Source organism: Anopheles ziemanni, chromosome 2 (assembly GCF_943734765.1).
Source record: "Anopheles ziemanni chromosome 2, idAnoZiCoDA_A2_x.2, whole genome shotgun sequence".
In the NCBI taxonomy this organism is placed as follows: Eukaryota; Metazoa; Arthropoda; class Insecta; order Diptera; family Culicidae; genus Anopheles; species Anopheles ziemanni.
Window position 1 is genome coordinate 46973300 of NC_080705.1, and position 13023 is coordinate 46986322.

Genomic DNA, 13023 nt, shown 5'->3' on the forward strand with positions numbered 1-13023 from the left:
TTCGGCAGCTGATTCTCTCGTAAAATGTCTAACATCATGATCACAGTCGAATGAAACAAATTTTGAACAACTGCCAAAAACCTTATACATTCCTCCATCGTCGCGTTGTCTTACTTCGAAGTACTTCCACTAAATCTACCTAATCTGCTCACGTTATCCGGTACACCATCGATTCTTGAGACTACGTCTTGAGCCTGATCGTCTCCGGAACGGGTTTCTTCTTCTGAACCAACTAGGTCGAAGACGATCAAAGAATCGTCATCAATCTCTAGCTGACCCACACTAGTACTAGGAGCTTCTGAAATAAATAATCATATATTTAAATTTCGTATTCACATTTGGAGCAGCACAAGCACAAACACTTACGGTCCGTTCCACAAGAATGTTGGCTTTCCTGATCAAATCTTTTCGCATTCACTTAGTACAAACTAGCAGAACGCTGAAGCTGCTCTAGAAAGTTGTTTTTGTTTGCCATTTTCACTAGCTATGGACACCACTTTCAACAAAATTCAAATTTCCGAAGTGCTGGAAGCTTGCAACGTTGCTTCTGAATTTGTTTACAAATTTGTGTGGTGCAGTGGAAAGGGAGGCACAATGGGATTGCTTCCTTGAGTCGTGCGCACTCGCTCTCGCACATGGTATAAACATTGAATATTCCAAAGATGACAGCTCGTGGTTACCTGGGCGGAAACGATACAAACTGTCAGATTTCTCGTCGCGGTCCCATACAAAAGGTAAACAACACCTTTGGAAAAAGCGAAAAAATGGCTAGCCGCGTCGTTTCGTTTCCGCGCATCGTCTCGACACGTAGGTGGCGTCGTTTTGGATCGTCGAGACGGCCAGCCATTTTTTTGCATTTTTCAAAGTGTTGTTTACCTTTTGTATGGGACAGCGTCGAGAAGTTTGTCGTTTCCGCCCTCCCAATTGTAATACTCTCAATTGTAGCAGAGCAAGCAACCCAAGTAACATTTTAAGTTTTATCATGGTTCTAACGATGTTGTTCATGCTCATCAATAATGGCCTTATCACACTGGTCACCAATGGTGGCATGGAAAAAGCACTGGATTGTCAAACGACCATCGAAAACGAATGACATTGGAGTGGCTGGGGGTCCGTTGGTGAATGAGCTTACCCGTATCACCGAGCTGTCATTGTGTGGAGTTTGCTGTATCGGGCATGTTAAGCTTGATTTGAAAGTGATTCATGTTTTTTAATTTTATTAATAATCAATTATAAGCATAATAAGATTATAAAATTTCAGTATTTTAATCTTAAATTGCCGAAAACCGCATAAACCGAAAGTGAATTATATAAACTCCCTCTCCCAGGTGGCCTGCCTTATCACACTACCAAGAGGCACCATCCCAGCCTAAAATTTTCGGCCACTGGCTCGGATCTTTCGCTCTAATCTCGCATTCGCTCTTGCTTCCACACGTACGTGGGTAGACAACACGCGATGAGAGTGTGTGCGGTGCACGGCGAGCTGAGAGCGTGTGCGTTTCAACGCGTAGAACTTGCACCGCGCCACACACACACACGCTGCGTCCCCACGCACCGCGTCCATAAGCGTATGTTATTTTCTATTCTTCATGCACCTCTGGATGTCCATCATTTAGGTTTTGCTCTAATTTGTTATCTTTTTGCTACTTGTAATTCTGTTGCAGATCGATGAACATAAATCCATATTATATGTATAACATGCTCGGATATTTGAATTTTAGTTAGTTACACATTTTAACTTTTGAGCGGATTCAAGGTGGAGAGAACGGGATTAGAACCATCCTGTACGAGTAAAAACTTTCGTATTGTTTCGAACTAACATTTTGTGGAAGACCGCAAGATCGTTCCAGCTACCGTTCGTGTGTAAGGACTTTAAATCATCTTCATAAGGTCCCAGATGAGCCATCGGCATCAGAAAGTTACGAGATGATGCGCAAACGATTTTTCAAATAAAAATATATCGGTAAAAAAAACCCTATTTTGTGGAAAAATGCACGATCCTCAATTCATAGTGGTCATTCGCAATGCGTTCACGAAGCGAATGGCACATCACATAGCATCGATTAATATTTGGTGTATAACGTGTCCGTTTTCGAGGCAAGGAATAGCCCAGACATTACCGACTATTTACTTTCAGATCCCAGGCATGGCATTGAACGGAACATCGAGACTTGAGTCGAGCGTTGGATTCAACAGCGCACCATAACCACGACGCATGATTCGCGAGTGAACGGAGAGCACGTCTATTCCCTAGCAATGCAGAGTCAAGACTGTTGGAAGAGAAGCAAAAATACGTGCAACGGAGAAATAATACGCGAGGCAAACACAGAGGGCGAGCAACCCACACGTAAAAGAGGCAACGCTGCCAAGAGAATCAATTTTTTGGCTTCTAATAAGAACTTTTTTAAAGCGACACGCCGAAGCGCTTGAAAACCGACACCTTTTACGGCGGGTAATGCCGGATTTCTCGGCCGCCGAGCTTTTAATAAAACCCGGCCGACAAGCTTATCGAAAAAGCACGTGTTCGGGAGACTGGGATTGTGTCAAACTGGATGCCAAAACTAAATTTTGACAGTTCGGTGGCTTTGCCACCATTGGTGTGATAACCCAACTAACAATTGACAAGCATCTTTGGAACATTCTGTCTGATCTTTAGAACGTTTTTCCACCTTCCAATAAACCGCTACATTAGAAACTGTAACCCAGCCGTTTGAGTTTTGACAACGCATGGAGGCGGCCAAAGTATAGCGATATGAAATAAAAAAAACGGTGAATTAAAAATAGTTTGTAGTTCCACTTGACGATCTTGCATCTCCCACTCTTTGGGATCAGCCGCTGTATTTCCACCGGTCTCGCTTGTCATTTAGTTGCATCTATTATTGTCCAACCTCCCAGGTAACCACGAGCTGTCATCTTTGGAACATTCAATGTTTATACCATGTGCGAGAGCGAGAGCGCACGACTAAGGAAGCAATTCCACTGTGCCTCTCCCTTTCCACCGCATCACACAAATTTGTAAACAAAATCGGAAGCAACGTTGCAAGCTTCCAGCACTTCGGAAATTTTGATTTTATCAAAAGTGGTGTCCATAACTAGTGAAAATGGCATACAAAAACAACTTTCTAGGGCAGCTTAAGCGTTCAGATAATTTGTACAAAGTGAATGGGAAAAGATTTGATCAGGAGAGCCAACATTCTTGTGGAATGGATCATAAGTGTTTGTGCTTGTGCTGCTCAATATTTGAATGCGAAATTTAAATAAATGATTATTTATTTTAGAAGCTCCTAGTACCAGTGTGGGTCAGCTAGAGATTAATGATGATTCTTTGATCGTCTTCGATCTAGTTGTCGAAGAAGGCCTCGGAAGAAGAAACGCGTTCTGGAGACGATCACGGTCAAGACGAAATCTCAAGAATCGATGGTTTACCGGATAACGTGAGCAGTGTAGATAGCTTAGATAGTAGTACAACACGACGATGGAGGAATGTATAAGGTTTTTGGCAGTGAACAATTGGCAGTGGTCGATTGTGAACAAGATGTTAGATATTTTACGAGAGAATCAGCTGCCGAAAACGATTGTACTCTTTTGAAATCTAATAAGACCGTCGCGAACATTATTGCAGTGAATGGTGGTCGATATTGGCACAAAGCCATCCTATGTAGTTTGTCCAAACGATTCAGGTAAGATGATTGAAATACTAGCCGAATGCGCTAACACGTATCGTGATGTTGAATTATTATTTATTTCTAGCAATGTGAAATGTCGATATCTCTAAATTTATGTATCGATGGGTTGCCACTACACATACGTGGCCTGAACACGTTTTGGTCGATTCTTATGAACATCCATGAGCTACCAGAAGTGGCTAAGGGTCGAAGAGTTCCTAAGACATGTCTGCAGGAGCTTAACGACTTTGATAACGGAGCCATCATCAACGAAGTGCAACATGAGATAAAAGTTCGTGCAATTATAGCTGATGCAGCGGCACCAGCATTTATTAAAGGTAAGACTTTCTTTCTCTCTAATTGTTACTTTACTCATCTTTGTTACGTCCGTTTTCAGGTGTGACAAACTTCAATGAGAAACATGGTTGTTTAATCCTGTTTCTCCTTCGCTGAGCTTGTTTATCACGGAATCTGAAATTCTCACTTGCAATTACCTTCACCGCAGCACATCTAAGCTTACTAGATTGGTAAGAATAAATCTTACATTTCCGTTTCTATGGGCCCTCCTATGATTTGTGTATACCACAATATACCATTTCCATAACAGATATTCAATGGAACCGTTCAATCGTTTAAAATAATTGATTCACAGCGTGGATACAATTTGTGAATAGTAACGTCTTTTTCGAATGGTTGACTATATATGTATGTGTACACAATTTGCATCTATGAAACCCAAAACAAACCGGCCTCCAATCTGACAGGGCGATAATGAAGTTTACAAATATCATATTCAAGTTTAAAGAATCATTAATGAAGGTAACAAACGCGATGAAGGATTGCAAGATGTCATATTCCGGTTTCCAGACGCGATAACGGAGTTTACAAAAGCGTTCAACGCGTTTCAACTTATGCTATCCATCGTAAAAGGCTGTAAGTGTGAAAAATAGTTGTGTTTTCAATCTAACCAAGCTCGTTAATAGATAAGATTGATTAATAAAGTGTTTGCTTTCATTTAAACATGTAAAGCAGATGAAAATCGATCGTGCTTCAGTATTGTCAACGCTCTTCCACTTGATGCTGGCAATGGAAAGAAGATAAGTATTCCATCTTTATATTGTGCATAATTGTACATAATAAGTGATATAGTCTTTCTTCTTTTGCAGGTTTTGCCAGAAGTAGACCTAGGAGTAGTGCCAGTGAAGTGTAAAAAGAGAAATTAAATTAATAAAACGGTAACATAACCTAAAGGTAAATTCCAAAATAGTTGTTGTTTACATTTTCGGATGACATTTCCCTCGTGGGCATTGGGAGACCCGGAGGGTATGGGGAAAAATGTGGGAAGGGAGAAACGAGGAGGGGTAACCCATAAAAGAAGGAGAGTGAGTTCTTTCCTCTCATTTTTCGAATTACTGAACGCCATATATCAAAAAGACTCCTATTGCTTGGCGTTCAGTAATTCAAGCGTATGGCGTTCAGTAATTCTAATGTATGGCGTTCAGTGATTGCATACAAGTTTTTGTACACCGGGGATATACTACATCAAATACATATGTATATATCATATATATATATATATATATGTGTATATCATCAAATACATATGTATTTATCTTGCTTAGAACCCGCCTAGATGTTTTGCGGTAGGAGCAAAGTGATTACTATCCAGGTGGGTTCATCCCGAACAAATCGCATTGATTTTTTTTGAAAAATAAAAGAAAAATTTGACAATCGTTCCGGGTTTTGTTTATGTTTACAATTTGCCAGTGTTTGTTTCCAAAGTTCTTTCTGAAAGCGTAAAAATGCCGTATTTATCCTGTTCACCTGTGTTTTTTGCAAAAATAACTCATGGAATGTGAAAAAATGCGATATGAAGAAGATACTGTCGTTTTAACAAACACGTTTCGTGTAGCATTGTAGCAATAAAGTGTTAACATATGTGCCTTTAGACGACCAAACCGCTTTACCCATCTCGTCCAACCTCATTTACCAGATGACTTTGCAATATATCGTAGATGGAACTGTGTCCTCAGTAAAGTTATGGCTAATGAGGGCAGAGTCTTCTGGTAAGCGTATCAACTGGAACCAGCAGCTTGCTAACGCGTCGTTATCCTTTTGTTGGTAAATAAAACCAGGAACGATTGTCAAAAATTAATTTCAAAATGGCTGCCACGACCAGGCCTTTGAGCTCACCTCCCTTAGGACCCACCTTGGGTAGGAGTATTTCAAAATAAGCAAAGTTAACCAACCTGTATTTATATATGCATTGTGTCATACAAAATCTAATCGAAACATAAATTTCTCATCAGTGTAGTTTAATTACTGAATTGAATTAACAAAATTAAACTAAACAACAGATAGTTTATAACCATTCTAGGGTAAAAAAGCTCAACAATGCCTATCGATAACGATACCCAGGAACCAGAGACGCCGGCGACGCAAAGGCTAACCAACGATGATTTCCGTAAGCTACTAATGACCCCAAGAGCACCACCCGGAGGCGGACATGCCACAGGAACCATTCGGGATGCCATGTCGAAGGCTACCCCAGGGACCGCTTCGACTGGCCCATCTTCATCATCATTATTATCATCGTCATCGTCGGCGTCGTCGTCGTCAATGAAACCCCCATCTTCGGAAAGGCATGAGGCCCGTCGAAAGAAGAAGAACTTTTATGCACAACTAAAGAAACAGGAAGATAATAAATTGGCCGAGCTAGCTGAAAAGTATCGTGATCGAGCTCGAGAACGGCGGGATGGAGCCAACCCAGACTACCAAAATCTCGACTCCTCCAATTCAACAAGCGCATACAGAGCTGTAGCACCCGATGCAAAATCAGGAATGGATGCTGCTGAGCGACGCAGGCAGCAAATACAAGAATCTAAGTTCTTGGGTGGTGACATGGAACATACCCACTTGGTGAAAGGTTTAGATTATGCTTTGCTGCAAAAGGTTCGAAGTGAAATTATTGCCAAAGAACAGGAACAAGAGGACGAAATGGAGAAACTAGCAGAAATGGACCCTTCCCAATTGGCTACAGCTACAGTCCCGGTTCAAAAAGCTGCAAATGCTGCAGAGAAAGACCAGCCCAATACGGGCGAGCTAGAATTTCGAACTGTTATCGGTCAGAATATATTTAGAATTCTCGAAAAACAACGTTCGCGTACGATCGAACGTAATGATATGTTTGCTCCTGGTCGCACGGCTTATCACATCGAGTTGGAGGATGAAAATGCTGATTCAGATATACCAACCACCGTTATTCGTTCGAAAGCAGAGGTGCCATTGGAGGTTGGCGATACACAAACTCTCACCACGAACGACATTGTTATTAATAAGTTAGCGCAAATTCTATCTTATTTGCGCCAGGGTGGCAGGGGTAAGAAAAACAAGCGTCGAGATAAGGACAAGCCTCTTTTCAAATTTCCAGAAGAACCGGGTGACAAAGGGTTGGTGGATGATTCAATATACGGCGAAATTGGCGACTACCAACCAAATCGTCGATACGAGGACGTGGCTGGGTCTTCGAAGCTTGAAGGAAACATCGGCAAGCACAGCTACTTCGAGAAGTACAATGAAGAACATAAAGTGGAAGAATGTGATACATCGAGCATGCCACCTGTTCCAGCACCACCAAGATTATCCGCCCACCTGATCACCAAGTTGACGGCCGAACCAGAAGGATACGCTGAGTGTTATCCTGGATTACAGGAGATGAACGATGCTATCGACGATTCTGACGATGAGGTCGACTACACAAAAATGGATCTGGGTAACAAAAAGGGTCCCATCGGAAGGTGGGACTTTGACACACAGGAGGAGTATTCGGATTACATGAGCAGCAAGGAAGCGCTACCGAAGGCTGCATTCCAGTACGGTGTAAAAATGCAGGACGGTCGGAAAACACGCAAACATAAGACGGAGAAAAATGAAAAGGCAGAGCTGGATCGCGAGTGGCAGCAGATTCAAAACATCATCCAAAAGCGTAAAACAAAATCGGGAATCGATGACGAGGTTGATTTGAAAAAACAAAAATATTAAACCTACTGAAGTAATAACTGTAAAATTTATTCTGTATACATTTCTATAATTTTTCTTTTTTAACAATGTATAAGTACGAAAAAGTTAAAAATAAAACATTGCTTTGTGTTTGCAAATGGGTACATCGTTTGTGCGATCGATTATGGTTATAACAATGTTTAAAAATTGAACTTGTAAAAAATGTTCGTAAGATGAAAAGGCACGATCATGTTTCATTTAAATAAGAATATTATAAAACATTTGGCTTCAAAACAACGGCGAATGAAAGACACTTTTTGTAATTTTGTAAAATTGTGGAATTTTGAAAATATATGTAAATTTTTCGTAATACGAAAGTCCATAGGAAGCCCCACGATGGAGACACCGATATTTAATATCGGTAGAAATACGTTGTGGTCCGATATTTCCTTAATAGAAATGTGCAGGATTCAAGAAATGGTACATTATGCCAGCGACCATCAGCATAAAGTACACCGTCACAGCACACCACCACAGCTTACGCTCCCAAGGCACTACCTTCAGGTTACGCAGCACACCGATGCCGACGAGAAATCCGGCCAATGCACCACTGGCATGTGCTACATAGCCAACTTTGTCCAATGGATCGTTGATGCTGTTGTAAATCGAAACTCCTAGGTCGGTTGCGCAAAAGATTAGAAAAAGAAACAGTTGCACGATTGCAAACTCCATTTGCTTCCAGTTCTAAATAACGAAAGTAGCAAAAATGTATATTGTTGCGCCTTGTGAATTGAAAATTTAATTTAACTTTTTTTACCATAATGATAGTCGCGATGTGGGCTGTGATAAGTGCATAGACACCTCCGGATGCTCCAGCAAGAAAAACCCGCGGAGTAAATATGGAAGTACCCATTGAACCAGCGATAACTCCTGCCAGGTAAACTAATGCCACACGCCACCAACAGTGTACCAATTCCAGTGCGATACCCAAAAATATTTGGATCAGAAGGTTCATAACCAGATGCATTATACTAAAAAATTATGAGAGCGTATTTAGCACTTAGGATCAGTCATTTGTCCCTACAATCTGCTCATTGACCCCTCACCCAATGTGAACAAACATGTAGGTTAGAAATCGCCAAACCTCCTCCCTTTGGTTGGGGTTGTAAATAAATAAGGTAGCCATCGGTCCACTGGTGCTCGTGCCGTTTTTACTACGCGGTAAAAGTAGAAGAGAGAATTGTAAAAGATATAGATCCAACAAAAAACATCACTACCTACTCTTGTGTATGGAAGATATCAACGACGAAGAAAATTATCTCCATAATAGAAAAAACTATCATCATTAACGGTGGAGGCCACAATTTCATGTTTTGTTCATATTCGCCATCTAAAAAGAAAAAGAAAAATGGAAAAGTTCTTTAGCTAATCTTAAAAAATATTTTTATTGAGATACTAAAAAGCATTAATATCTTATCAATTTTCCAAGTACTTGGATTCTCAAACTTATCAGTAAACTTTAAGGTGACATACGTTTTTATCTTGGTGATTAGCTGTTATCGCAAATACAACCCAGCCCCACCAACTAGGTAAACAACTATCTAATAAAGTAGTAAAGCCAATTTACAGAATTTGATTTGGTTGAACTAGAAATTAGTGTATTTAGATGATTCACATGTTTTAAATAACAAGTAGCAGATGATTTGCAGCGAAAATATGCACCAGCTTACCTATTTCATCTCCAGTTACTGCATTCGGATTGCGATTGGGTACGACTAGCCGGCAGTACTTGACGCATATATCACGAAAAAGGTATGGGTGTTGTATACTGAGTTTGTAAAATTCCTCAAAATCTAAATGATCATCATTATTTTCATCCGATGTTTTGAGCAAAGCTTTCACCACGTTTTGATTTATATCTGGACATTTTTTTTCCTCTATCATATGCTTGAGTTCTCCAACACATATATAACCGTTACGATTGGTATCGTACTGTTGAAAAGAAAAAATCGTGTGCAGGTGTTTGTATATGTTGTTTTAGAATTGGGAGTGGTCCTCCAAGAAAGTTCTTCAATTATCACCTTATCGAATATCAACCGTAGCTCAGCGCGCCTTCGATTTTCCTCGCGCGTATTCAGACGCTGTAGAGGAATTTGCTGCACTTGCTGCTCACGACGGTCCATCTTCGACTGTAGAGCTATTATCAAACCAAATAAACACCTGGTGTGCTCAAACAGAACTTGGTAACAGGAATGTGATCGTTCCGGTTTTTCGAATATATCCTTTAAGACAAAACTTTCCACTTTCTACTGAACGAAAAACCACACCACTGCACTCCTCTTCCAGAAATTATGATTCATACCATAACCGGGCACGACGCTATATGCGAAAGCGGTTGAAGCGCACAATGGGCAACAAGTGGAGCTTCGCGGTCTCTGATGTTTACATTTCGTTCAATATTAGGAATTCCCACAGCACTTCTTTCTCAATTATCATAACCTTTTTCCTTATTTTTGATGTTGAGTGGTCTATCGTGAAAGGTGTACTGGTAACTGCTCTAGAGAAAAATTTTCATTTTGTTAAATACCTTTTACCATGGAGTAATATAATATCAGTGGAATAGTATTTTTATTTTAAACAAAAAAACAACTTCCTATCACTACCGAAGAGTCCATAGTGAATAATCTATCGTCTGTTGTGTAACGTCAAATCGATCATATGGAAGGTTACTTGACACTTGTACAGGTTTTGGCAGAGAAGTTTTCCTTTGAAACATTTTGAATATTTTTTTAACAATCCCCGATGGTCCAAAGTGACGGCCAGCAAGCGGGAATCACTGGACGACGGGAAACTCCATACGAAAAAAAAAGGATTTCGTTCCCGCTATGTTTAGAAAATGCCAAACCTGAAGCGAACGGACGTAGTTGCTCAATTGAAACAAGTTTCATTCGCTTCAAACTCAGTTTGAAACTTATGCGCTGAAACTGTCATTCGAATGTAAACAAATGAAGTTGTGTTGTTTATATTATGTTGTTGATCACCCGCCCGCTAGGCAGCTCGAAATATCGTCCTCAAAACGTCCTCCGCGCGAACAAACGTCCTCCATTTTTGTATGGGGATTAAAAAACAAGAAGAACGTTTTTCGAGCAATCGTCCTCCTTGTCCTCCTCACCATACAAAACTGCTCGATGTTTGTGTCATGGAGGACGTTTCCCGCTAGGCGATTTCGAGTACTTTCCTCCATCCGCAACCACCCCTGACCTATACTTTGGATGTTGTGTACAAGACTCGGTGCATGCTTTCTCCCTTACACGGCCAGGCTATTTTTTGCTATCTTCCTCTTCTGTGTTATGAACGTACCGCTTCGATCCAACATGGTGTGTGAAACATGGCAGCCCGTGTCTGTACACTTGTGTGTTTCCTTGTGTAGGTACTAGAATTGCTCGACGATTCGGTGAAAATTTGACAAGTCCAAAGCGCCATTTGTAGTCAAGAGCTAGCCGGGCTAACACGGTTGCGCACCAACGACCAACGGACACAAAGTTTTAAGAGAAAAGGACCCGAAAAAGGCTAAAGTGATTACCGCAAAAGCAGCAAAAGAAGCAGCATTTCAGGAAGTCGACGGAGTGACCGGGGAATCTTCATCTGAGGCAGCAAAGACGGAGTCGGATGTTTCGGTGCAACCGGTGTCGCCAATCCTGGTCTTACTGAAGAGGGTAAGCACAAGCATGTCGTTGTTCAGTCCGTAGCAGTTTTTGTGCAGTATAATGAAATATAAATTAATTTTTAGATGATTCGCCGGACAGACGAAAGCTTTCTTACACTGTGCCCGGGATATTCCTACACTCGATGTGTTCCTAGAATTCCTACATCGTATCGTTGCCGACAAACGTAATTAACGGTAGAAAGAAATAAGGTAAAGCAAAACGCAACCGGGCAATCCGTTTTACACCTTTTCCTGTAAATTAACATGTACTTTTTATCCTTCGATCCCTCTTCTAGCGAATCCATCACCTCGAAGCTCTTCAAAGTGCACAATGTGTTTGCTACTGGCTTGGTCGAAGACCGGCTAACAGTGGTTGGTGTTGGTGATTGTAATGAGTTGTGCCATCATTCTGGTAAGTCTATCTTTGCAAAGTGTGTATTTAATATATCCGATTGAATTTGTAAGTGTCCAGTGAATATTCAATAAATTTTCCATAATTTTTCGTATTGGAGTCTGACATGTTTATTTTGCGCCACCAACCCGAAAGAAAACACTTTTCACAACTACATACATAAACCTGGGCTGCTCGTTCTCACTCACACACTCTCAAATAGCACAAATTGATGCACGCACACATCCCCATTTGCTTTTTTATTCGACTGCTCGAACGTCCTCCATCGTTCTACCGCGTGCAAGCTCCCATATGAAAACGTCCTCCCTTTACCCAGGCCCGAGGCCTGATGACACAAGTGGAGGACAACTTGCATGCGACCTCGCCTAGCGGGTTTTGAGGACGATTTGCTCGAAATTGCCTAGCGGGCGGTTGACAGAAATTGACATTGTTGCTGGTACTATGTAGTTCCAGCAAGAGTCCCAGCAATCTGCCATGGAAAAACTTCCCGCTAGGCAATTTCGAGCAAATCGTCCTCAAAAACGTCCTCCATGACACAAACATCGAGCAGTTTTGTATGGTGAGGAGGACAAGGAGGACGATTGCTCGAAAAACGTCCTCCTTTTGTTTCATCCCCATACAAAAATGGAGGACGTTTGTTCGCGCGGAGGACGTTTTGAGGACGATATTTCGAGCTGCCTAGCGGGTTGCTGGTACTAAATGACAGCTGCAAAAAATTTGAATTTTTGTCAACCGGGCAAAGAAATTAACCGTCACCCGTTCAACCGCCTACCCGGGTAGTTTTTGGAGTTTTGTTTTATTCTAAAGCAAGCCGTAGACGTTACATATTAATCTGCACAGATGTTTGACGTCTACAGCCTTTCCTTAGCTATTTCCAACATCCCTCGAGATATTCGGGATATCTGGAGGGATGTTTGACAGACGATGGGTACGAGAGAACAAAGGAAATCTGTAGACGTCAAAGATCTGCACAGATTAATATGTGACGTCTACAGCCAGCTTAACTTTTGATTGGATTGACGTATCGGCATGAAATTTTAAGAATGCCCAAGGTGTATAAATATAGAAGGTGACTTTATGTCGCTTTAGAAGGGGTGCCATATTTGAGAAGAGTTATGTCAAAAACCCAATCCTTTTCCGATACCTCCCTCAAAATCCATATGAATACCCAAGGTGTATAAATATAGAAGGTGACTTTATGTCGCTTTGGAAGGGGTGCCATATTTGAGAAGACTTATGTC

At 41.2% G+C, this 13023-nt stretch overlaps 2 protein-coding genes across 2 annotated transcripts; one reads left to right on the forward strand and one right to left on the reverse strand.

Moving 5' to 3' along the window:
* Positions 1-5968: 5968 nt before the first annotated feature.
* Positions 5969-7812, forward strand: LOC131283397 (protein Red). Its single transcript, XM_058312768.1, has one exon. It carries the CDS (start codon positions 6060-6062, stop codon positions 7704-7706), a length of 1647 nt encoding a protein of 548 aa, XP_058168751.1. The 5' UTR covers positions 5969-6059; the 3' UTR covers positions 7707-7812.
* A 226-nt stretch (positions 7813-8038) lies between these two features.
* LOC131292041 (protein rhomboid) lies at positions 8039-10031 on the reverse strand. Its single transcript, XM_058320768.1, has 6 exons — positions 9746-10031; positions 9395-9656; positions 8946-9054; positions 8771-8878; positions 8482-8695; positions 8039-8408 (listed from the first exon to the last, which is right to left on the reverse strand). The coding sequence occupies exons 1-6, from the start codon at positions 9845-9847 to the stop codon at positions 8115-8117; spliced, it is 1089 nt and encodes a 362-aa protein (XP_058176751.1). The 5' UTR covers positions 9848-10031; the 3' UTR covers positions 8039-8114.
* Positions 10032-13023: the final 2992 nt, after the last annotated feature.